Raw genomic sequence first — 26891 nt, 5'->3', positions numbered from 1 at the left:
ATTAAATTACAAAATCTTCTTAATTTGGGCTTTGGCAACTGTTTACCATTAGCTCTCTTTCAAGGTTTGTTTTTTTTATTGAAAGCGGGCTGATCGAACTTTCAAATAAACTCAAATTCATAATGCGCAAACACTCCAACGCTGATATAAAATTGATTTGAAACGAATTGTTTCAATTTTTAATATTAAAAACATTTGTTTTCATCACTATAAAAATTAGTTGAGTGTAATAATTTATGCAATGGATATTCAGCCGCAAATTGTTGATCTAACTTTTTCAGATAATGATGATGATGGGGAAGAACTTTTGTCTCTTCAAGATAGAATATTATTAATGGGCAAACAGAAAGAAGGAAACAAAATTCACTTGTAAGTTTAAAATATTTTCCATCGAAAAGTCATTTTGAAATTTCTAATGAATGGGAAGAAATCAAAATCTTGATATCCACTGATGTTTTTAATGCTTTATGATTGATTCTTTATAAACTGAACAAACATTCTTTTATAAGACTTTTGATTAATTTCCTGGTTGCAGTCTGATTATTTGTGAAATTAGGAATCACATTTGTATTAGTTTTACTCCTACTTTTGTACTTCTTACATTTGTATCAGTTTTTAGTGTAGCATTAAGACGAATAAGATTAAGAGACTATTTGTATTCTGTTGTGTTTTACAATACAAATTTTTATTTTTACTGACAGAAATTTATCACCAGTCTGTTGTCCAAAAAAAAAAAAAAAAATTGCAGACTCCAGTTTAAATTATATAAATAAAGAAAAAAAGCAGTAATCTTATAATATGTATTTACGAGGTTAAACATTGTACATATTATTTGATTAACATCTTTTTTTTAAATCAATAACAAAATGCAGCAAATATATTATGTTTATTTTTGTCTGCAAATAATCATCAAAAATATGTCGATTATATTTGACAGTAACCTGAGATTATTAAAGTTCACCAATGGCATGCTATTAAATTAAATGTTAGTCGGTAGCATATAAATAATAGTAATATCGATATTGAAGCAAAGCTACTAATTGTTATCTCTACATCTTATTTCATTGCAGTATTAATACAATAAAATAAAGCAACTACTTATAATAATATTAAAAACACAAGAAACTTTTTCCTAACCTGCCTTTGATTTTGTAGTAATAATACAGAAGTTTCAGTAGTTGTATTGAATTATTTTATAGATCAATTTAATATAATCCTGAAGTTATATAATAATAGTTAGTGAAAAAGATGCATATTTATAAATTTGATTCTTTTTAAAAATCAAACCCCGAAAATTATTTTAGTTGATTTTCCAATTCAGTTTTTTAATACAGGCAAAGTTTTTTTTAAATTTTTTTTTGTTATGTTTTTTTAGTACAAATTCAAAATTATTTCCAATTCAGTTGACTGAAGTGTTTGTTCTTAGAAAACTTAGAGCTTGTGTATTAACTAAATGTCAGTGATTAATTATCAGATATTATTTTAGTTTACTGACTATGTTCACTAATGATATGTGGATTAAGATTAAAATTTACCCATGCATGTGGTTAATACACAAGTACCAAAAACTCAGTGAAGTCATTGCATTAACAACTGATTGCCAGAAACAATAGCTAGTCCAATAATGTTTAAATAAAAGAGAAACAATATATTTTTTTTATGATTGATTTTCTTTCTCTCAGTGTAGAGCATTTCATGTCATTACTATACACTTTAGTTTTAATTTCAGTAATGTATAAGAAATTCATTTGAATTGATTTATAGACCTAGTTCTCCACCTGCTGTGAAGAAAAGATTTCATTCTGTGTCAGATGATGAAAGTGGGGATTTAAATAAAGAAGTGGAAAAAATAAAATCTTATTTTGATGGAAGCTCGGGTGATGAATTACCAGATGTAAGTGTGTTTTCTTTTGAAATTCTAATTAATCAGTCTCTGAGTTTATATAAATATGTAAGTTTAAAGAAATACCAATAAACTGACAGTTTCTATTTGCCATAAAGTACTTCCCTGTATGATTTTCAGGTACAAAAGAATATAGTCAACTTATAATTCCTTAATGCTTAATTTATTGTGTTTTAGGCACTCATCAAATAGTAAGTTTTGAAAGCCCTTAAAAACGTGCAAAATTAAATATTTTATTAATTTGTGTGCTATGTAGACAGATGTTTATAATTCATTCAAGTTTTGCTTTGTATTTTTTTTATAAGTTTCAATTTAATTTTTAGTATTTTGAGTAATAAATACAAACCCTCATAATAACTATGATATTTTTGTACCATTTATGATTACGTTGTGTTAGGATTTATAACTAGGTACTAAATTTTTTTTTTATCTTTTTAAAATTTTATTTCATGATTTTAAAAAGCATTTATGTTTTGAATTTTCAAGTACACTTTTGGTAAATCAGATTTGAAATAGAATGTTCTGTGTGAGGTATAAAATAAGCCTAATATAAGGCATTTCATGGACTTGTAGCAGAATTTGGATTATCTTTTTTTATATTTTAAATTCTGCATTCATTTTCAACATTCAGTCTTAATTTTTCAGAGAAAAATTAAGACTATATAGATTTTTTTTATATTTGTTTACTCTTTAAAATAAACTTGAAATTTGTTAACAATTATTCATTATTAGTTTATTCATTTTAATAAAATTTGAATTTGTTGTGAGGTACAGTTTTAAAGACATGCAATTTATTCAATACTTGCTGCTTTTCATATTTTTGCCATTTAATTGTGCACGAATTTCTTTTTTAAGCTGAAAGATTTACTAAACATACATCATCCTGCAATTAGTCCAGAAAGTGATGATGAATTTAAAATAGCCTCGGCTTCCATTCCTAAGAAAGTTAAAAAGACTAAAGCAAAATTGGTAAGTATAAAAATGTGTGTTTTAAACCAGGCATATGATTATGTACTTGTTTAAAAATTTAAAAAAAGGATTTTTTTTTAAACACATTTATGTTCATTGTGTTTGATTTCATGAATTTGGCATGTACTCTGCAATTACGAACTGACAGTTTTAATAACAAAATGGTCTGGTGTTGTTAGATTCTCAGTTTTCTTTAAATCAAAATTTTGAAATTTAATATTTATACCTTGTATATGTTGATCTGTTTGATTTTAAATTCATGGAGATATATATCATCTCATTGTTCTCTCTCTCTCTCTCTCTCTCTCTATCTATCTATCTATCTATCTATCTATATATATATATATATATATATATATATATATATATATATATATATATATATATATATATATATATATATATATATATAGGGAGAGAGAGAGATTGTGTGCTGACTTGAACTTCAACCTCATTATTGATGACAGTTTCAAAAAGCAAAGGCCTAAAATATTCTTTACTTGTATTAAAATTAAAAGTTTATGTAATTGGGCAAAAAAGTGGCACTTTTATTTATTTGAAGTTTTGCAACGTATCATTAATATATATTTTATAATTTTTATTTCATGTTGAAAACAATATTCAATTAAGTAACTAATTTGTTGTTATTTTACATTAAATTTTTATCAGAGGTGAAAGAGCAGTAGGTTAAATTTTTAGTATCTTAATATATTTTTACGTCCTTACTTGCTCAGTTGTATGTTGTTTCAGTTTATTGCTTCACTTTTGAAAATTGGTTTGTTTTTACTCTACTGATTATCATGCTTGTTATATTGTTACGAAAAATTTTTCTACTACAAATACCGTCAATTAATCTTAATGACGCAGCGCATTCAATCTCTAATAGTTCATTAGTTCAGCAATTTGTTTGCTGTCTCATCCTCTAATTTCTCTTATTTGTTGGCGACTCCGACTCCTCTCACACACACATAACTTTTGACGATCCACACAACTTCTTCCCATACACACGACACGACTTCAGAGTTCCCGTCTTTTATAGTTCCGGGATGCGGGTCTGGAATCTTCGGACCAATCAGGGCGTACCTGGCTGTATCTTGGGTCTTAGTGGATGGATCGTGAAAGTTCTCGAACTTTCCAGTAGTATCCATTTAGTCGCCAAACTTGCCAAATTCATCGCCAAACCGCCAAATGCTCGCCAAATTTGTCGCCAAGCTCTGATGTTATTGACGCAGCATCCACTCAACATGCACAGGACAGATCGTACAATTGTCTTTCTTACGATGACACTATTCGGGCCGGGTAGCAAAATTACAGATTTGTAACAATATGTTGCTTCCATGCTCTTGTTTTTCATTTTATTGTAATAATTTAGATTTTGTTTAATGCATTATTTCTGTATATTTAAATGTCCCTGTGTGCTAATTTATTTAGAACTCGTATACTTTATCAGCCGAGTCCCTTGGACTTTTTGAGAATCCTATTTAAAAAAAGTCTGCTACGTAATTTGTATATTTGGATATAATGGAAAACAATGAACATGTAAACTTTAAGCGAATAGATGTTTCAGTATGAATTTGCATATGTGTCAACTTACAAGAATGAAATAAAATTGATATCTTGCTGCATTTTAATGACTTTGAGGTGATTTAAGAAAAATCTTTATTTTAGTTGAATAAAGAATCAGATTTTGAACCTATATTGAATAATATATATTTTCAGAATAAGTATTATGCTAATTACAGCAAAAATAATGTCAAATTAGCAAATTCTCTTTTGAATTTATCAAATAATTGGGAGTATTCCTGTCATTCAAATATGTATTATATTTGCAGCTGATTGAAAACAGAAGAGAACCTTTTTCCTAAATATTTTTCATGATTCTTGGAAGAAACATTCAGTAAAAATGCTGATTTTTTGTTTGAATTTTCTGTATGTAAATATGTGAATCTGCATGTAAAAAATCGTTTTTGTTGACTGTTTCCCCTTATTTAAATTTGAAAATAATCAAGCCTATCCTGCCCTGCTCCCACACTGAAGAAATAAATATACAATTGACAAAACTGTCAAGTTTCTCCTTTCACGATTGAGTTTGAACTGACTGAACTGCACAATTTTTGAAGGTTATTATAATTCATCAATATTCACCCCTCCCCTTTTTTATGCCTTGACCCAAACAGAATTGCATTTCTGTAACATAATATGATCCTTTAATGAGCTTATTTTAACATCTTTCCATAGTTCGGGCCTTAGAAAAAAAACTACATACATGAATTCTCCCCCTATTTTATTTATATTTAAGAAAATAAGGAAAAAATCTACTAAAAAATTATATGTTGGGAAACCAAAAATCTTAAGTGAAGAAAACAAAAATATCTAGATCTCTTGAATTTGCTATACCTAAATATCATTACTGCTAATGATATTTAAGGTATAGGGCTTGCTTGCCTTGCTTATGTTTCCCCACTCACCAGAACTAACAGTGTATTGCATTATGATATAGAAATTAATCATGGAATCCCTTTGTAAACAGTTGATTTAATCAATTGAAGACTGACCTTGCTTATGTTTCCCCACTCACCAGAACTAACAGTGTATTGCATTATGACATAGAAATTAATCATGGAATCCCTTTGTAAACAGTTGATTTAATCAATTGAAGACTGACCTTGCTTATGTTTCCCCACTCACCAGAACTAACAGTGTATTGCATTATGACACAGAAATTAATCATGGAATCCCTTTGTAAACAGTTGATTTAACCAATTGAAGACTGACCTTGCTTATGTTTCCCCACTCACCAGAACTAACAGTGTATTGCATTATGACATAGAAATTAATCATGGAATCCCTTTGTAAACAGTTGATTTAATCAATTGAAGACTGACCTTGAATAAATAAAGCATTTTTGAATGAAACATTCCCACACACTATGTAGATGAATTGACAATACTTATAAAAACAACACAATTTTTAAGATATTGCTTTGAAAAGCATTTTAAATGCTAAACCTAAGATTACATTTATCTATCAATGTAATCTTCTTTTCTTTGTGTGTATATAAATTTTAGAATTGTATGAAAAAAATAATTTTGTCGTCTCTTTTAGGATACAGATTCAGAGAAAGAAGTTGCAAAATTGGAAAGACTTAAATTGAGAGAAGAAAAAAAGAAGGAAAAAGAATTAGCTAAAGCTATAAAAGCATCTGAAAAAGAAATTCAAAAAAGTAAAAAGCCAGATGAATGTTTAAAGGTAATTTTTACTAAAGAATCAATTAATCTGGTCATTGTATCTTTAAAAAATTAAAAGTTATTTTTTAATGTCCATTATTAACTCTACATTGTTGAACTGGCTTTTTCCATTTTTCATTAAAATGTTTATCTTCAAAATAACAAATTTGTGTTGATTTATGCATTTTCCTAGAATTTACAGGTGAAAACAATCTTTAAGTGATTCCATTTTGTTACATATAAAAGGTAGATTTATCATATTTAAAAGTCAAACTCTAAGAAATCAAAGCTATTCAAGATAAGGATTTAGCTGTTTAGAATGTTAAATTGAATTCGATTTATTCTAATTTTTCTTTCCTGAAATTAATAATTTTCTGTAGATCAAAGGCTTAAAAGTTATATATCTTTCCATTTCTAAGCTCTACATTATATATATATCTATATACTTATAATAAAGCTCAATGTGTGTGTGTGTGTGTGTGTTGGCACTCTACAGGCCAGGTCATTTGACATACAGCTACCAAATTTGGTACATGTATACCTTAGAGGTCGGGAATGTGCACCTGGGGTCCCTTTTTTTGAAATTTTAATTAGAATTTTAATTATTAATTAAAAACTAACTTTCCCGCCAAAAAAATCTTCCATTTTCCCCACCGCCAACTTTTTCGCCAAAATAATCTTCCATTTTCCCCAACGCCAAATGATTTAGGCTTTAGTTCTTTTTTTCTCCCAACAGTAATGAGGCTAGGTTTAAGATTTTTCGGCGGATTATTTCAAACGATTCTGTTTATTTTCTTAATGTTTTATGCATTTAAAATTAAACATTGTTAATTAATCCATGTTTCAGATTCATTCTGGAGTACTTTTGAATTAAAATAACACAGAATAAAGGAAATTAAAAATGTATAATCTGCATAGCGTTACCCCAACTGGAGTAGAAAAATTCACGCATTTGCGTTACCGTAAAAGGCGAAGAAAATTCACGCATGCGCACTGTGTTCTGATTGTTGGCATGGCAACCATTATCAACGGACGATTTAAATTACTTTTAGGTTAGTTGTAGGCTTTTGTAAGTAAATTGAATTTATGTTAGTTATATATTTTTTGTATATGCTTATAGTTTTAAGTACATCGTTTTTTAAGTAGTTTTTTTTAACCTGTTTTCAATGATTTAAATTACTTTTAGGCTAATTGCATGCTTTTGTAATTAAATTGTATTTATGTTAGTTATATATTTTTTGATATATGCTTATAGTTTTAAGTACATCGTTTTTTAAGTAGTTTTTTGAAACCTGTTTTCGACCGATTATTTTAAAAGATTCATTTTTTCTTAGTGTTTAATGCATTTAAAATGAAACATTGTTTATTAATCGATCTATTCATGATGAATCTGAGAGAATTTTGTTGACAAATTCTTGAGATATTACATAACTTAAGAAAGATATTCTTTAGTGCCCATAAAGTTTAAACGCTCAGTGACTCTATTATCAGTAATCATATTATTAAAAAAATGCTTTGTTTCAGTAAAAAATATTATTATATTAATTGCAGTTTAGTCATTTCCATTTTAATTTTAAGCATAAATTCTACCGGAACTAACAGAAAATTAGAGAGATACATATTATGTTATGGCTGAAGGACTTTATATTATTATGAGTGAATTACGTGACTATCAAAATTTGAAGCTTTAAAATATTTGATGAAGAAGCTATTAAAGTAGGAATTACATAAAATATTTAATTATTAAAATTTTAACGAGCATTAAGATTGGCGAACCGGCTGGTCGCCAAAGGCGGCTAGTATATATATATTACAGTAAAAATTCATTTTGAAAGATCACATTTTGCTAAGGTAATATTCTTGTTTTAGATTTCTTATGGAATCTAAATATTAAAGAGTCTTTCTATTAAAAAAAAATTATCCCTAATTTGAAAAATAGATATAAAATTGAAGTTTTGACTATTGTCAGCTAAAAGAAAACCAAGTTAAAATATTATTTGATTGTATGAATGATATCTTTTAAATTAGAGATATAAATATTTTTCTTTCTTATATCATGGAAGATTACATGTCATAAGTTAAAAGACACTGGTTGATTGTTATTGAAATATTTGTTTTCCTACTGTATATTTCAACATATGAAAGTCATCTGTGTATATTCATATTATTGATTTTTCGAACTCTACTGCTTTCCTGAAATCTTTTAGTTTGGAATAGTTAAAGGGTTTACTACTGTTTTATTTTTTAATCAATATTTATGTTAGTTATATATTTTTTGATATATGCTTATAGTTTTAAGTACATCGTTTTTTAAGTAGTTTTTTGAAACCTGTTTTCGACCGATTATTTTAAAAGATTCATTTTTTCTTAGTGTTTAATGCATTTAAAATGAAACATTGTTTATTAATCGATCTGTTCATGATGAATCTGAGAGAATTTTGTTGACAAATTCTTGAGATATTACATAACTTAAGAAAGATATTCTTTAGTGCCCATAAAGTTTAAACGCTCAGTGACTCTATTATCAGTAATCATATTATTAAAAAAATGCTTTGTTTCAGTAAAAAATATTATTATATTAATTGCAGTTTAGTCATTTCCATTTTAATTTTAAGCATAAATTCTACCGGAACTAACAGAAAATTAGAGAGATACATATTATGTTATGGCTGAAGGACTTTATATTATTATGAGTGAATTACGTGACTATCAAAATTTGAAGCTTTAAAATATTTGATGAAGAAGCTATTAAAGTAGGAATTACATAAAATATTTAATTATTAAAATTTTAACGAGCATTAAGATTGGCGAACCGGCTGGTCGCCAAAGGCGGCTAGTATATATATATTACAGTAAAAATTCATTTTGAAAGATCACATTTTGCTAAGGTAATATTCTTGTTTTAGATTTCTTATGGAATCTAAATATTAAAGAGTCTTTCTATTAAAAAAAAATTATCCCTAATTTGAAAAATAGATATAAAATTGAAGTTTTGACTATTGTCAGCTAAAAGAAAACCAAGTTAAAATATTATTTGATTGTATGAATGATATCTTTTAAATTAGAGATATAAATATTTTTCTTTCTTATATCATGGAAGATTACATGTCATAAGTTAAAAGACACTGGTTGATTGTTATTGAAATATTTGTTTTCCTACTGTATATTTCAACATATGAAAGTCATCTGTGTATATTCATATTATTGATTTTTCGAACTCTACTGCTTTCCTGAAATCTTTTAGTTTGGAATAGTTAAAGGGTTTACTACTGTTTTATTTTTTAATCAATATTTATGTTAGTTATATATTTTTTGATATATGCTTATAGTTTTAAGTACATCGTTTTTTAAGTAGTTTTTTGAAACCTGTTTTCGACCGATTATTTTAAAAGATTCATTTTTTCTTAGTGTTTAATGCATTTAAAATGAAACATTGTTTATTAATCGATCTGTTCATGATGAATCTGAGAGAATTTTGTTGACAAATTCTTGAGATATTACATAACTTAAGAAAGATATTCTTTAGTGCCCATAAAGTTTAAACGCTCAGTGACTCTATTATCAGTAATCATATTATTAAAAAAATGCTTTGTTTCAGTAAAAAATATTATTATATTAATTGCAGTTTAGTCATTTCCATTTTAATTTTAAGCATAAATTCTACCGGAACTAACAGAAAATTAGAGAGATACATATTATGTTATGGCTGAAGGACTTTATATTATTATGAGTGAATTACGTGACTATCAAAATTTGAAGCTTTAAAATATTTGATGAAGAAGCTATTAAAGTAGGAATTACATAAAATATTTAATTATTAAAATTTTAACGAGCATTAAGATTGGCGAACCGGCTGGTCGCCAAAGGCGGCTAGTATATATATATTACAGTAAAAATTCATTTTGAAAGATCACATTTTGCTAAGGTAATATTCTTGTTTTAGATTTCTTATGGAATCTAAATATTAAAGAGTCTTTCTATTAAAAAAAAATTATCCCTAATTTGAAAAATAGATATAAAATTGAAGTTTTGACTATTGTCAGCTAAAAGAAAACCAAGTTAAAATATTATTTGATTGTATGAATGATATCTTTTAAATTAGAGATATAAATATTTTTCTTTCTTATATCATGGAAGATTACATGTCATAAGTTAAAAGACACTGGTTGATTGTTATTGAAATATTTGTTTTCCTACTGTATATTTCAACATATGAAAGTCATCTGTGTATATTCATATTATTGATTTTTCGAACTCTACTGCTTTCCTGAAATCTTTTAGTTTGGAATAGTTAAAGGGTTTACTACTGTTTTATTTTTTAATCAATTTTCTATGTAGCTTCTGCTTTTGAATTTTGTTGTTTGGAATGAGATATGAAAGATTTTATAAAATTTTAAATGTTGGTTTTAAGATTTTTGTGTGGCTATAATTTATTATTTTATATTGTCTTTGAATTTTTTTTTTTTTTTTGTTATCTTATAGGGTATGAAAATTCTCATAGATCAAAGTATAATTTTTGAAAATGAAAGTGAAGATATATATTTTGCTTTAGATGAATCAAATATAAGATATAATATTGAAGAAAATCCTATTAATATGTCTGTGATCTGGTATAGAACAACTGTTGATGTTACAGTTGAAAATGGCGAGGTAAGTTATCTAAATGAATTTATTTTTATATAATTTATTAAGTCATGACAGGAAATGCTAACAACTCGTTGGCATAATATATGTATCAGTCCAAAAATGGATAAAAGAATTGATTATCAGTTTCTGTACAAAGGTAAAAATTTAACCTTGATTGGATTGGACATTTTTTTTTTCCCACCTTGCTTTTTCTGTGGTTTTATATATTATTATATCGTAGAAGAAAAAAAATACAGTTAGAAATAAAAATGTATCTTCAAAATGTTTTATATTATTTATTAAAAATGCTATATATAATGTTTGAAAGAGAATTTAATGCCTTGCTAGATAGTGTGTATTGATTTCATTATTTAGTTGCAAAAATTGTGTATAAATAAAGGTGCAATTTAAAATTTAATTTTAATTTTAAAAAATTGATTTTTTTTTCAAAAGATGCAATTTTTAAAAAAATGCAACAAAAAAAATCCTCTATTAAACATGTTTTTTTGGGGGGGGAGGAGGAGGCAGTTTCAAAATGAATTTAGATGTTTCAGTTTAATACATGTACATAAATCTAATGTAATTTTCACTATAATGTGACCTTTAAAAGCATATAATTCATTTCAGTTCTTAGTACATACACACCAATTATTTTATTTGTGTATGAAAGTTCATTTTGTTTAAGATTTTCATATACAGTAGACTATTATTGTCAGAAATAATAAATTTTCTGAATTATAAATGTTTCTTCGATTTGTCAATAAACTAATATATGTAATATCAATGAATAATGTCATCATGTTTCTGTAATACTATTAGATGTGGGTTATAATTTTGCATTTCCTGTTATATTTTGAATTCTCTCTCTCTCTCACTCTCTGTGTGTGTTTTATAACTTCCTACAGACCACTCCCATTGTTGCTTTAAGTCCCAATCTCTTACTTCTTTCAAGTTCTGGTGACTTCATTTGACCCATATATATTTTAACAATAGGAAATGTGCACTTTAGTGTGATATTTTTTTTTTAAAAAAATAGACCCCTCCCCCCTTTTTCCCGTAACTTTTGAAAGTATTTATACACAAAACCGATTTTTATGCTGTTTTACAATAAAAAAGTTATATTTTTTATGATACGAATTTAGTTACTGGAAATTTCTTTAGCTTAACTTTTAAACATACTTTTAAACTAACTGGCAATCCAGAGGGCTCTCTAAATTTTTAATGTACTTTAATAGCTTCTGTATTTAAATATTTTGCTGTATTTTCAGCAAAATGATTTAAGCTTCATATTTCAACAGTCATATAACTCATATTATTATAGAAACATTAAGATATTTTGCTCATTGTTCAATATATCTCTGTAATTTGCTGTTATCTGCCATTAGATTTAAATTTAAAATGGAAGATATAAAATTAATAAATACAAAAGCTTTGTCTTTCTGAAACTAAACATATTTTTAAAAATATAGGCTATGGATAATTGAATCTTTAGCATTATAATCTTATGTGTACAACAGAATATTATTTAAATAATTCATGCAATATTTCAAAGAATTATTTAATAAAAAAAATTCTCTGATTCATCATAAAATTCAGTTTTATCTACAAAAAGATTTAAATGTGGTAAATAATATTTAATTTTCTTTCAATCAGTAAATGTACTTGTGAAAACATTTATGAAGTCTAAATTTTATACAACCCTGTAATCATATTAATCATACTTAGTAAAATTATCTTGACAATCTAATGTTTCAATCTTTTGTGCTCAAGCCTGACTAAATTATATTATTATTTGAAGTTTTGAACATTATTATTTTAAGACAATTGACAATTTCATTATTTTGGACAATCAATCTTGGGGAAGTCCAAATGCTGACTGGTGTATTTTTATGTAGATGGAGAGATCTAAAATTGAACGTTTTTATAGAATAGACACATTCAAATTTTCATAACTCAATCAGTTTTGATTGAAAAAAAATTAGACCTTTTTAAATTTAAAATATTAGTGTATCAGGAAACATTTTTTGAAATATGACTCACAGAATAAAGGTTCTGTATAAAAATTTAAAGTATGTAATTCATGAGAACATGTATTGATTCAAACTCATAAAATAAGATTATTTATTTCATTTAGACTACTTTTTATTAGATATATATGTCAATTAATAAAGTTTTAGAAATTAGCTGTTGAGCTCTGTTTTAGAGTGGATATCCTGTGAATTTTAAAATCTGTATGCATTAAATAAAACTAAATTATTGAATTAATAACATATTTTAAAATGTGTCTGGAAATTTTTTTTTCTGACATTTTTTTAATACAAAATATCACATTTATTATGTTTCATACAAATTTGTTGAATTTCCTATGATTAGTTTACAGTACGAGTTAAAAGATTAAGTTAATTTGACCTTTTGCCAATATAAGGTAACATGATAAAAGCTTATCCCCCCCCCTCCCCCGCACACACACACACTAATTATACGCATGCAAATTAATTTAAAATTCATTTTGGACAAAATAAATTGTTAAAATATAAAATTGAAATATATTTTAATTCATTAAAAATAGAAACATAATTTATAGATTAAAACATTTTATATTTGAAAAAAAAATTTTAACTTTTAAGATGATCCAAAACCTTTTTTTTTTTTTTTTTTTTTTTTTGCTGTAATATTTTTGGAAGTTATCATGGAAAGATGCCAAAGTTTCTCTTAATTTTTTACTAATGGAAATTCTAATCAAAACATGGCCCAAAGTGCACATTTCAAAGTATTATGTACCAAGTTTGATAGCTCTTGCTCTAACAGTCTGGCCTGTTGAGCGAGAACACACACACTTGCATTCATCTTTAATAAGTAAATGTTAGATTTCGAAACATTATTTTCATTGTTGCGAATGAATCATTGTTATGCAGCTTTATCTAAAGGAATTTAATTGAAATTAAATAGAACCAATATCTGTGGCGAACCAGTTGGTTGCCAAAGGTTGCTAGTATAAAACATTTATAACATCTCTTTATCTCAATACATTTTTCAACTTGGAATTAATTTTTGTAGGTTATAAAGTTGGAAAAAGAACAACTAGAAAATGTGTTAGTATTAGTTATTCCAAGTGAAAATTTCATCAAGATGGTTTATGCATATATGCAGGTAAGATAAATTGAATTCTGTTCTGAAAAACTACTTAATCTTTACAAATTAAATGAATTATTGTAATTCTTCAGAATTTACATAATTTTTTTTTTATTGCATGAATATTATTTTTCATTCTAATTCAGTATTGGAAATGGAGACCATATACATATAATCTAATGATGCACTTTCAAAGATAAAATTTATATTGTCGAAGTGTGTATGTTTTAATGAATAAAAATATTAACAATTGTTGTTTGATTTTTTAATAGAAATCTAAAGGAAAAATGGCCAATGAATTAACTCTAGTGGATTATATTACCAACATTAAGATTGCTTTTCCTCAAATGGATATTACTTGCACTGTTGTTGGCTTAGATAAGTATCAAAGGTAATGATGTTACATTCCAGACAAGTCTGATAATTTTAAGAAAAGTTTAAATTTTTGTCGAAAATAAGTTGAAAAGATTAGAAGATTTACATTCTTAATTTCAATTTTACAATTTTTTTTTTTTTTTTACTATATTGTATAATGACCTTTTCCAATAATTGTTTCTAAAGTAAGCTTAAAACATGTTATGTTTTGAGATAACATTCAATGTGTATCTAATTCAATAAAGGTCAATTTTTATTTGTCAACTTTTTGGTACACTATTAAGCAGACTGTTGTACTCAGAATATTATGTTTGGGATGAATATATTTTTGGTCCTGAAGATAGGCAACTCTATAATTGTAATGAAATTTTTATTTAATGAAAACTTATTCAAATCATTAATATTTTTGATTATTTTTTTCCCACCATCCAGCAAATGGGCATTGCATGAAAATAAAATTTCACTTCATCTTAAAATTCAGTAAATTATATTCCTTATACTATTCATTTGAATGTTGTTCTATTATTCTAATTTTAAGAAATGTTTTAGCATTTCACTTTGTTGGATTCTTTACTAGATAATAATAGGCAAATCACTAACTGATTGATAAAATTTAATCACTTTTTACATATGTTTTGAATTTTGTTAAAAATTAGTATTAATCATTTTGACTACTTTTTTTTTTTTTTTTTGCATTTATTCTTGTTGGGTATTTATATCTGAAAAACAATTCTAAATAATTCTCTATAATCACATCAAAGTTTTCTTAAAACAAGATTCTTTTTAAAAAAGGTTTAAAGATGCTTATTTTATATATTAAATCCAAATGTTTTCATTCATGGGCTCAATTATTATAGATAGAGATTGATTTGTTTGTTTTAACATCTGCCCTGGGGGTTTTTTACTCTGTAATTTAAACGAGAATATATATATATATATATGCTGCTACTTTATAATTTTTATGTATGACATGAAAACTTTACATTACTCAAAAGAAATATTGCAATTTTTAATGATATAGTCATATATATACTCTAAATATTGCCATGATGATGTAACTAAAATTCTGAACATGATTGCAGTGCTAAAATAAAATGAATGTTTGAATTGGAAATAGTTTGCATTTGAAAATCTCTTTATATTTTTGAAAGCCTTTTTAATATTCTTAAAAGTCTCTTCTAAAAACTCTTTGCTATTAAGTATTGAGCAGTGTTAAATAAAAGTAAATTTTCAGTATAAAATTTTCTATTCTTGTAGTAAATTTTCTTTTAATAAACTGTCTTATATCTATACTTGTGTTATAAATTATGATTTTTAATATAGATAATAATTAACAATGATTTTTTTATATAGATAAAATGTCTTATGAAATAGATTTGAATCTGTTTAATTTTAGGTTTAATGATCATAGCCTTTAAAATTTTTTTTATGAAATCAAAATATTACGATATTCAACTGTACATTTTATAAAATATAAATTTTCAAATATTTCTTTCAATGGTTTAATGTAAATGGAACAAAAACTTTGCTTGTATTTTTATTGTAATTAAAGTTTTCTTTCTTCTCTCAGATCTGTGAAAGAGAATGATAAGTGTGATATTGAAATGAAAAAGATGGTGAGGCAAGTTTCAAAAACCATTATTGAAGAGGTATTTAATATTTTTATGAAGAAATAATATTTACATCGTAAGTTATACAATATATTTTACAGAGTAGTTTTTAATTAATTCTACTTTGCAAACAACACAACCCGAATGCCATCTGACAAATGATGAGTGTCAGTTAAATTGTACCATGAAATAAAATCATGAAAATGAAATCAAAACAGAAGAGGGGGGGGAAAGAAATGAAGATTTTGCCCATTTATTTTCCTGCACAGCATATTGTGTATGGATAAAACTCGAAGCAATTATCTGTAGTAAATCATGATACATTTAAATAAAATAAGAGAGAGAAAATGAAATTATACATTTTTTTTACAAGTGATTCAATTAGAATTTAACTAGTATAATAATATTTTTCATGATTTTTAGAATGATTAATACGCTCACCTCCTAAAATTGAATAATTATTCAGTTTAAGTTGATGAAATAAATCTTTGCTCTTTGCTACAAATAGCTTAGATGACTTATATTATTTTGAATTAAATCCATTAAAAAGCATGATTTTAAATTATGAATATCAGAAACAATTATGAGTCAAAATATCCATAGACATTATTTTTAAAAAAAATTAATCTTAAAAATAATATCTACAAACAAATAAAGTCTTAAAAGTAGAAGAATGAAATGTTAAATATTTCAAATGGATTAATAGGTTTCTGAAGTCAGAGTCCAACATCAATTTCAATAAAATTCATTCTGAAAAGAAAGTTTAAATTCAGTTTATCAATTTACATTTTAAAGCCACATTTTTTTTTAATAGAGCCAATTTTATTTGTTTTTCAGTTTTGTTTGTGGATTTCTAGTGAAATTCCACTCATGAATTCAAAAAGATAATAACAATTCCCCTACTGAAATGTGTTCTTAAGTGTTTAGTTTGAAATAAGAGACTCTTTTACTATTTTGCTTGTGAACAATATGTGCTGTATAATTAAAGACATCTGTGCATATCATTATGTTTTCGAATGTTCAATGAACACTAGTGGTATGCACCATTTCTTGTACTTCCCTCTATGGAGTATATCCATGGTTGGTTTCATATACTTACATTTCAGTAATACCCCCCATTCCAAATTCTTTCCAGATTTCTTTCTACCACAGAATTATGATGAACATTTATAAAATCATTATTTTCTTTTATATTTTGATAATATTTTTCCTGTTAATCATTAGAAATGACATTATGAGCAAATGCATTTAAAATAAAATACAAAACAAAATATTAAATTAAAATTTTGCAACATTAAAGACTAAATTCACTTTTTGTGGAGCATTGAATCTCCTTTATAAGTTTCGAATCTCCCTATGAATGAAATATTTCAATATAATACATTTTCTAAATTGATACATTGTTTATGATGACTACTGTACAAAATTTCATTTGTAATCAAGTAGTTGATTTTTTCCTCAGTATAAAATAATTCAAATATGATTTCAAAATCATTTAATATTTATGACAAAAAAGTGTATGTATATATATATATAATGAAACATGGAGAAATGTTATTTCAATGTTTAGAATTTGAGATTCTTTCATCCCATTCCTAACCGTGGAACAAACTAGAAGTTGACACTTTTTTTCTTTTATTTTATAATCTTTATCTCTTTCCAGTGTAATAAACTGTTTGAAACCATTCCTTTAAAATATTCGTGCTATCAGTGACACAGGAAAGTAGGTGCAGTTCTTAGAAAATGACCCAAAATTACAAGTTTTGTGTTTAAGCATATTTTTACTACATGTTAAATAATTTCCAAGAGCCTTTACAACCTTTAATTGCAACAAATTGCAAGTGAATGATGTTTCGCGGTAATGATTTAATTTTATTGTATGATGCACGATATGTATCCAATCTCGCTTAACTATTAAGATTTTTCTTAACTTTATGTATTTGTGTTTCATCTTATGAAAGGACTGTTTCAAAACTCAAACTAATTTTTTCAGAGTTTCTATGATCCAAATACAATTTTCCAGCTTAGCTGATTCTTATTTAAAAATAATATAGCTAAAAGAATAAATTTTGATGGTACAATTTCAAAATTATAGAACATAAAGATTAGAAAGAAGAGATTCTTAGTATGATTTTAAAATATAGTTAGTTCGTTATATATTAAAGAACAAAGCTTGTAAATAATTTAATTTTTATTAAGTTGTGTTGTAATAAATATAAAGAATGCATTGAGTACTAACACTATGAAAAAGAATTGCTTGCATTATACATAACATTGTACATAACTGGCTTATAAATGTAAAGGTATTTTACTTTTTCTCTTCATAGAAAATGCTGACAAAAAAATTAACATTATGCCCTTTTTATGTAAACAATTGTATAAATACTAATTGCTTTGTCAATTAAATTTATTTTATGAGTGATTTTATGTATGAGCGACAAGTTAAAACTCTACATGCATTGGCATGCCACCTAGCCTTCTACGCCATTGCATGCAGTTTTCTTCTTATCATATATTATTTTAAAAATTCTTTATTTCTTTTGATATAAATAAATGAAAGTAGTTGATTTATTATGAAGAAAAAATTCTTTTTTATAACAAATCTTTATTAAATATCAATTCAAATTAAGCAAATTTTTAATGCTATTATTTTAGTAATGGTTAAATACTGGAAATTAAGTAAGTTTTTGATATTGACATGATGGTTTCTACAGGAAATAAGGCAATTTTTTTAAAAAATGAATTATTTACAGTATTGTTTGTATCTGAATTAATGAATTTCTACTCAAGATATTTTTATATTGTTATAGAAAACTGCCCTAAAATGATGCTGCCTTTACTTTTAGGCTACAACTGAAGTCCAGATCCAGGCTTTTGTTAATTTCAACTTTTTAAATACTATGCGCGAATTGGGTGAAATGTTTGTACGCTTTTCAAAAGCCATTGCTGAAGCTCCTCAAAGGTATGGTAAATGTGTCAAAATTAAAAAAAAAACAAAACACTATCTTGTTTTCTTAAATCTAATTACATGATCATGTTTCAGAGAGTTAAATTAGAATGAAAAATATTGTTTTTTTATAATTTTAAAATACTGAATTTATAATTTATCTTTATATGAATATAGAGGAACATAATATATTTATTAATAATTCTCAATATTAATAAAAAACTTGGAATTTTAGATACTAGATTTTTTTTTTCTCATTTATGGATGTTAATTCTTTATTCGATGTTTATAAACCAAATTTTTAACATTATTATATAACTGCAAGTTTCAAATTGAAGAGCAGTAGTGTTAAGCGAAAATTTCATGGCAGTATGAAATTCTGCAATATTTTCAAGCTAGTGATATATCAAAGTGCTTGTTATTGTCTTTTGAAAGCGGGGGGGAATCAATTTTCATTTGTAATGGAAATTTCCAATTAATATTAAAAATATATTAAATTGTGAATAAAATTATAAATAATTTTCTCTACTTGCTTTCCTAGAGCCTACTTCCAAAATATTTTCTTGTGATTTAATAAGACATTTTAATGACAATATAATTTTAAAAAGCTTAACATGAAATTTCACTTCCTATTTATTTTAATCAAGAAGCATATTCATTTTAAACAGAAGGCTTTTTGATAGTAATTTTACTGACACTGTTTCAGTTGAACGTCCAACAATTTGATATAATATTTCTTTTTATGATAAATATAAAAAAATAAGTGTGTGTGTGCACAATTTGATGACTAGATTCATTATCCAAATTAATTTAAACTTTCAGCATTCATTTGTAATTTTGCTTTTTATATTGTTTTTTGTTTATATATTGGGATTAATGTCCTTTTAGCTCGGCTATTTCTGTAAATTCATTTATTTATTTTCCTTATGATCAGTAGATTTTAATTTATATAAAGTGCTATAAAAATTGATTATTCGACAAATTTTTAAGGAAATATCAAAGACATTTGAGGTTTATTATTATTATTATTATATTACTGCCTTTTTTTTTCCAGGAGAGAAAAGCAGGCACAAAAGTGCTTAGCATTTTCGTGGTACGCTGATGCTGACAGCAGCTGCCCAGTAAAAATTGGGAAGGATGGAACTGGATTTATTAAATTATGGCAGCAACAAATTCAGCAGTTCAATAATGTTGCTCCCGAAGTTGCTGAAGCTGTTGTAGCTAAATATCCTTCATTACAGATACTAATGGAGGTAATTATTATATTTAAAAACATCATTGAAGGAATCATGTTAACAATGATTCTTGTAGTTGAGATTTCGCACGGTGAATTTGCAAATAATTTTAGTAAAGCACACAGATTTACTCTTAATAGCATTATGTTCAAGGATTTTCATTCCAATGCAAATATAAATATTGGTTAGATTACCATTCTAATTTGGGATTGATCCATACTCTCAAGCAACTACAGAAATTAGGTAAAAACTTCAAAATTATGGATATAAAATGAAAAAATATGGAACACTGAAACAGTGAATATATACAATATAGAAAAATTAAAAAAAGTGTGTTATATATACAAAGAACTACAAACTATGCTGAAGAGGCCCTTTTTCTTGAATCTTCAATGACAGTAATATATCGAGTGAAAGCATTATTCACATGGTTAGAAAAAAAGAAAAAGAAAAGAAACTTGAATTTTATTCCAGCATAAATACAAAAATAGTGAAGTCACTCCTCATGAAAAAAAATGAATATGTGGGTTTTTTTCAAATAAGCAGTGATAATTTAAAAAAAAAAAAAAAAAAAAAAACTACTTGCTGTTTAATGAAACAAAATTTTAATATAATAGTATTAATTTATTTCATCATCAAAATTGTGTTTGATTTTAAAAAAATGTTCACTTATATATTTAGTCATTAATAAATGTCTGTTAAGTAATTTTGTGTAATGTTTGAAGATATTTGTTTTAAGTAATTAAAATTCTTTGAAAATATGTATTCTTCAATAATTTGTTATGTTATGAGATCAATGTTATTGGGTATGCTGACCTCATAATTTTGAATAATTTGATCAAATAACAAAGATGATATTTGACCTGGTATATCACTCTCTTCAAACTTACACATTATATCCATAGGAATTTAACCCTCATGTATTTAACTTGCTCTAAATCTTATGTACATTATAGATTTCCTAGTGAAGAATCCATCACATAGAATAGCCCTCAAACCTTCTACCCTCGAGATTTAAAATGTAACTGCAACCAAGTATGAAATTAAGGATAAAAAAGATATATAAAAAAATTAAATATCAGTCATTACCCGTTTCAACTATATATTTGTCTATAGGATTCTGTATTTGGAACATGATTTTAAAAAAAGCATTGATTTCAATCCTCTGATAGTGGAATTGATCTAGAATAAGTCAAATTGAAAAATTACCATATCTGGGCAAGTGTGACATTTTTACTTAAAAAAAAAGAAGTAAGAGAATAAAATTAAAAAATCATTGTTGCAAATACAGATTGGATTATTAGAATTAAATTTTCTTCAAAATTCTAAAAAGAAAAATCCAATGGAATTTAAACTACCAAATCTCGAGACAAATTATTGAAAAAAATTATGAAATAGGAACTATTTTCGAATTATTTATGTGAAAATGATTAAATTTGTTTTATATTAAGAATTGTTTACTTATCCTTTTCTGCATTTCAGTTTTCCAATTTCTTTTTCATAATCCTAAAATTTGAAATTGTTATGTTTATTGTTTTCATTTCTATATTGATTAATGCAAAAATACTTTGATTATTTTGTTAAAGCTACTTTATTTCAAGTACAATTAAGATATTTTTCTCTTTTGATAACACAACAGAGAAAAGAAACTATAAATAAAAGTTTATCCTATGTTTTCAGATAATTGATATCCTTTATTAGAATTTTACTTTGAGTGTTAAAGTAACTTCTTATTTATTAGTTACATCAAGCATATTGGAAATAAATTTCATCAGTTTAAACTATAATCAATTAGTAAAAATGGCACTTTGAGTTTATTCTCTAAACTTCTTCATTGCAGCAATGTAAAAATTTTCAAATATTCGTGGTTTTAATGTTTACATGATAAATTTTTGGTGTAAATTTGATTTAAATTTTTAACATTTCATTTATGGAGTGGAGATGACATCAGTCTTCTTCAGTCCTTTATTGCTTAACTCTTTCATTATTAATCTGGTGCAAATGATCTTGCAAATTCTATATTTGCTTGCCAGTTTCTGTTTCAAATGAAGAGTACAAGATGTAAAGGAAGGACATCCTTACTGATAGCTTGTTTTACATCCTGCACTCCTGATTTAAAACAGAAACCAACCCACAAATATAGAATTTGCATGACTATATGGGTCAAACAGAAGTGAAAGGCTTAAGTATTGATATGTTATACATATTGATATAATTTTAAGTGTGAGGATTGTTGTATCCAGCACTTTTTTTTTTTTACTTTGTAGGAATTTTTCTATATAATTTGTAGTAAAATAAAACATCTGAGAACATCTTTTTTATAAATATATTTACAATGTTCTCATTATAACAATGTTATAGATTCCTGTTATTAATCTATTATTGTCTATTTCACGTTGGATAATTTTCTAATCTCATGTTCTCATATCTTAGGCTTACAAAGCTTGCAATTCTACTAAAGAAGCTGAGCAGTTGTTGCAAGATATAGTAGTAAGTACAAGAATATTCAAACAATTTGAAATAAAGTTTATGCTAAAAAAGTAATAATTAGAGGGCACTGATCTGTTAAAATTTATATAAAAAGCATAGTATTTCGAGTGCACAACATGTTACTGTGTACAAAACACTAATGAAACTATCCAAAGTAGAAATATCTGTTTTGAAAGATATCAAACTAGAGTGAATAAACAAATAGTTACATTAAGGGTTAAATGAAAATGAATCTTGCCTGAAGAGATTAATAAGGATCACTTTTAGGGAAAGATTCAAATAGGGATACCTCCAATGAAAAACCTGATTTTTATCCAAAAACTGACTCCTTTTAACCTACAATCCTATAAATTGAGAAATTCCATGGAAAGACAAGAATTTTTAACCCATTAGCTGCCACCATTCCCATTTTAGGATTTTAGAATTTTACATTCATCACTTTGTGCTAAAAATATACAGAGTATACCTGACAGTTTAGTTTTATTCTATATATATCAGCCCATATTGTATATAGCAGAAAGTGTGTATTCTATGCTTTATGCTTTTTTGTCCATCTGAAATAAAGAAGTATCGGGTAATCAATTTTTCACTAAAGGAAATATTATAGACAAAATTTTGTGATTTATGGAAGGGAAAAATTCTTAGAAACATATGAGCAATATCTTAATGTCTGTGCATTTAAATTTTGCATTGCATTAAGAGGTATTAACTGTGTATATTTTTTTCTTCATTGACAGGCATTAAATTTCTAATTTTAATATTTAAAAAAAGGAAAAGCTTTGTATTCCATAATTCAATGAGTTTTAATACCTACCAAACATGACACATTCTGCAGAAATGTAGATATCAATGTTTTTGGAATCAACTCTTATCATTCTTAAGAAGAATAAATTATCTTTTTATATAACTCTGCAATATTTTTAATATCTCAAACACTTGTATAAATTAATTCAATTAATCATATTTGTTTTACTTCTCGGTGTTAATGGCACCGTACATTACGTTATGAAGCTCTTTTTTGTTTTTGTTTTTTTTGTTTGGTTGTTTGTTTCAAGCCTGTGTCATATGTGACATCTACAATCTTAAGATTTTTCTGTTTTTGTAATACCCAATTTCTTAAAATGTCTATTTTCATTAAAACCTACAATGATGTTAAAACAGTAGATGTTATTATTTTAGAATTTCAATTTTTTTAAAAGTATCTTTTTATTTAAAGTAAAGTAATGTTTTATTAATTGTGTTTATATTTTGAATTTATATAAAGATATTCGTATTTACTAACATAAAATAAATGCATAAGATCTACTCAAGATTAAAGACTTTCTTTTTTGAAGTGTTTTTAAAACCATTAGCTAAAAAACCTCCTTTAACAGATATGTTAATAAGATGTTGAATATCAGAAATTATGTTTGGAAGGTGATGTAAATAAGCTATTGAACCTGTATGGCAATGAGCTATTAGTCGATGAGCATATAAAGGTGTATAAGCAACTCTTTCTTTGAAAGCCAATATCTCAGACCAAATCACCATAAAAGCAAAAAACAATTAAGGTGGACAGAAAGTATGAGCTGATGTTTCCAATTTGGGAGACAATAGACTTTTAGTAAGCATTAATTTATGTTTTAGTCTGAGCTTTTATCACTGTAATGGTAATATGTGATAAAAGCTTAAAGATTTTACTTTCAAAACAAGTTCCTTTGGTGCCTGTGTAATGCTCTTGTTTTGGTAAATTTTATTACTGTAATGGCAATATGCGATAAAAGCTTAATGGTTTTACTTTCAAAACAAGTTCCTTTGGTGCCTGTGTAATGCTCTTGTGTTGGTAAATTTTTGTCTTAAATGTATATTTTGAAAAATAGAGTAATCACTTTTAATGCATGAATGAACCTGTTAAGGTGTTGTGATATTATCAGAATCTGAGATTCTCCCATTCATGAGTCAAAACTGATTCTATTTTATAAAATTGATATTTAAAATAAGATTTACCTACTGAAATGTATTATCTTCATCTCCATTTTCAAGGGAAAGAAAAAAATGAACAGAATTTTTATACTACAGGTACTGTTGTATAGTACAATATACACTGAATATTGTACAGTTGTGCAGTATATATTATCAAGAATACTACAAGTATGTTGATAAATATATTTTAGCTACAAGGCAGGGAATAAAAAAATAGCTTTGAAGAAGATTTGCAAAAGAAATAAAGCTGTTAAGTTGTCAGATGATATTATTATATTTGATGAAGCCATCAACATTAAAATAATTCCACATTGTGTACTTTTTTGCATAACACTATTATTTCAATATGAAATTTTTTTATTATATATATAATATGAAAATTATTTTTTTATTATATTCTTTCCTTTGATGAAGCTGTTTCTTTATCCTGTTTTGTTTTTATCTCTTTTATGTTTATCGCTTTCCTCTAATAAATTAAAATATTAATATGTTTAAATGCAAAGAAGGCCCAAACATGTGTATACCTGAGTTACATGTTTTATGTTATGTATTTTGGAATATTAGTACATTGGTATTGAAATTAATCAAGATAATATATATTTATTTTTTTTTAGGTCAGAAGAAATTATGGCCCGTTAGGTACTCAGCGTCGTATTGGTCCTGAATTATCTTACAAAATTTATCTTTTTTATAATTCAAGGGATGGAAATCAAATTCTTCAAAGATAAGAGGGACAATAATATTATTTTTGTATATATATTTTTTGTATATGACCATGTCATTTTTGTTATGTATTGTCTTCATCTCCATTTTCAAGTGAAAGAAAACAAATGAACAGAATTTTTATACTTTTGTACAATCAAGACACCAATCGTTTAAACTGTGATATGTATGTACATCTGTTTTTATCTTCAGGTGATATTTCTTTTATCACTTTTTGTTTTATATATTTGAAAGCATGGGTATTTTTTTTTAATTATATTTTTGGTTTCATCATTATCTTTTATTTTAAAGTTATTGAATTATTCTTTTATAAAACTATATCCTTATTTTTAAATATGCAGCTTTCTGTGGTATTGAGACAAAAAAAGGAAAAAAGATTTAAAATCTTGAAATTTACTTAAAAATATTTTTATAATGTGATTGTAAGAAAAAAAGGAAAAGATTAAAAAAATAATAAAAAGTTTTTTACTTTGGAATATGTGTGATGTTCTTTAATTTGTGATAATTAAAAATAGAAAATATGTAAATTAACACTGACAATTTTATGTGACTTTGCATTTATTTCATTTCAAAGACAAAATAAAATTATTTTAAATAAAGAATATTTTATTGTTTAATATTATGTAATTATCAGAGCATTTCACATTTTTATATAGAGTGTCCACTAATTTTGATCCAATAATTCAAAATAGGCATATACTTCAAACTGAAAAAAAAATGCTTTAAGGGGATTAAAGAACTATATTTTATGTTGTTTGAATCAATAAATATAATACTAAAAGCTTATAATCTCTATATTTTATTACAATCCTATGAGGTGCAGTTAATAGAATATTTTTTTAAAAAAAAACTACAACTAATAGAATTATGAAGTTTCAACTACCCCTCTTTTAAATAATTTCAATGGGCACTACAATAGAGGTTTGCAAATCAACATTTTATATATCTTAGGGTGACAGTTAGTTGACTTAAAATAATGAACTTCATAACAGCAAGTTTTTGTTGCAGAAAAGTTTATTTTTCTTTTGTTTAAAATGCAAGTGTGTCAAATGTATTTTATAAAATGTGTGCTATAGGACTGGGGGATTGAATAAAAATTTAGACTTTGTATTTTTTTCAGCCGCCGATGTATTGACTCGATTAACCTTAAAGGAAATTTTTTACTTCAGCTAAAATATTTTTCCAAATGAAAGTATATACCTATTTACAATGGTTTAGAAGTTAGCTATTGGGTCACAGTTAGAGTGTGCATCCGGCATAACATAGTGTATATAATGGGTTATGGATATGGTTTATGTAATGAAAAACGAATTTTGAAAGATGAATGCTCAAATTTATTCATTTTTTAAAAAAAAGTTCAAAGCTTCTATTGAATATTATTTTGTAATTATACAGATTATTATATAAAAACATCAAAATGATATGCTTGTAAAAAATATTGTTTTAAGTTTCACAAATTATTATTATTATTATTTTTTTTTTTTTTTTTGTCTACTAATAATAAAAATAAATGTGTATATGTGTGTTCACCACGCATGCTAATAGACCAGACCATTTGGCCAATATTTGCCAAATTTGAAACCTATATACCTTGGAAGGATGGGAATGTGTACTTTAGAGCCAGTTTTTTTTTCAGATTTTAATTAGAATTTTCATTAATTAAACTGAATTTTTTTTCAAAATTAAACTGAA

At 25.7% G+C, this 26891-nt stretch overlaps 1 protein-coding gene across 1 annotated transcript; it reads left to right on the top strand.

The window, feature by feature from the left end:
• The first annotated feature begins 74 nt into the window (after positions 1-74).
• Positions 75-25551, top strand: LOC129957222 (crossover junction endonuclease EME1-like). Its single transcript, XM_056069449.1, has 12 exons — positions 75-369; positions 1765-1894; positions 2759-2872; positions 5978-6121; positions 10582-10749; positions 13783-13875; positions 14130-14248; positions 15803-15881; positions 18689-18804; positions 19844-20042; positions 22458-22514; positions 25091-25551. Exons 1-12 carry the CDS (start codon positions 242-244, stop codon positions 25202-25204), a joined length of 1461 nt encoding a protein of 486 aa, XP_055925424.1. The 5' UTR covers positions 75-241; the 3' UTR covers positions 25205-25551.
• The last annotated feature ends 1340 nt before the right edge of the window (positions 25552-26891 follow it).

Source organism: Argiope bruennichi, chromosome 11, assembly GCF_947563725.1.
Source record: "Argiope bruennichi chromosome 11, qqArgBrue1.1, whole genome shotgun sequence".
Lineage (NCBI taxonomy): Eukaryota > Metazoa > Arthropoda > Arachnida > Araneae > Araneidae > Argiope > Argiope bruennichi.
Note: the sequence above shows the minus strand (reverse complement) of the source record. Positions and strands in the feature narration are given on the sequence as shown.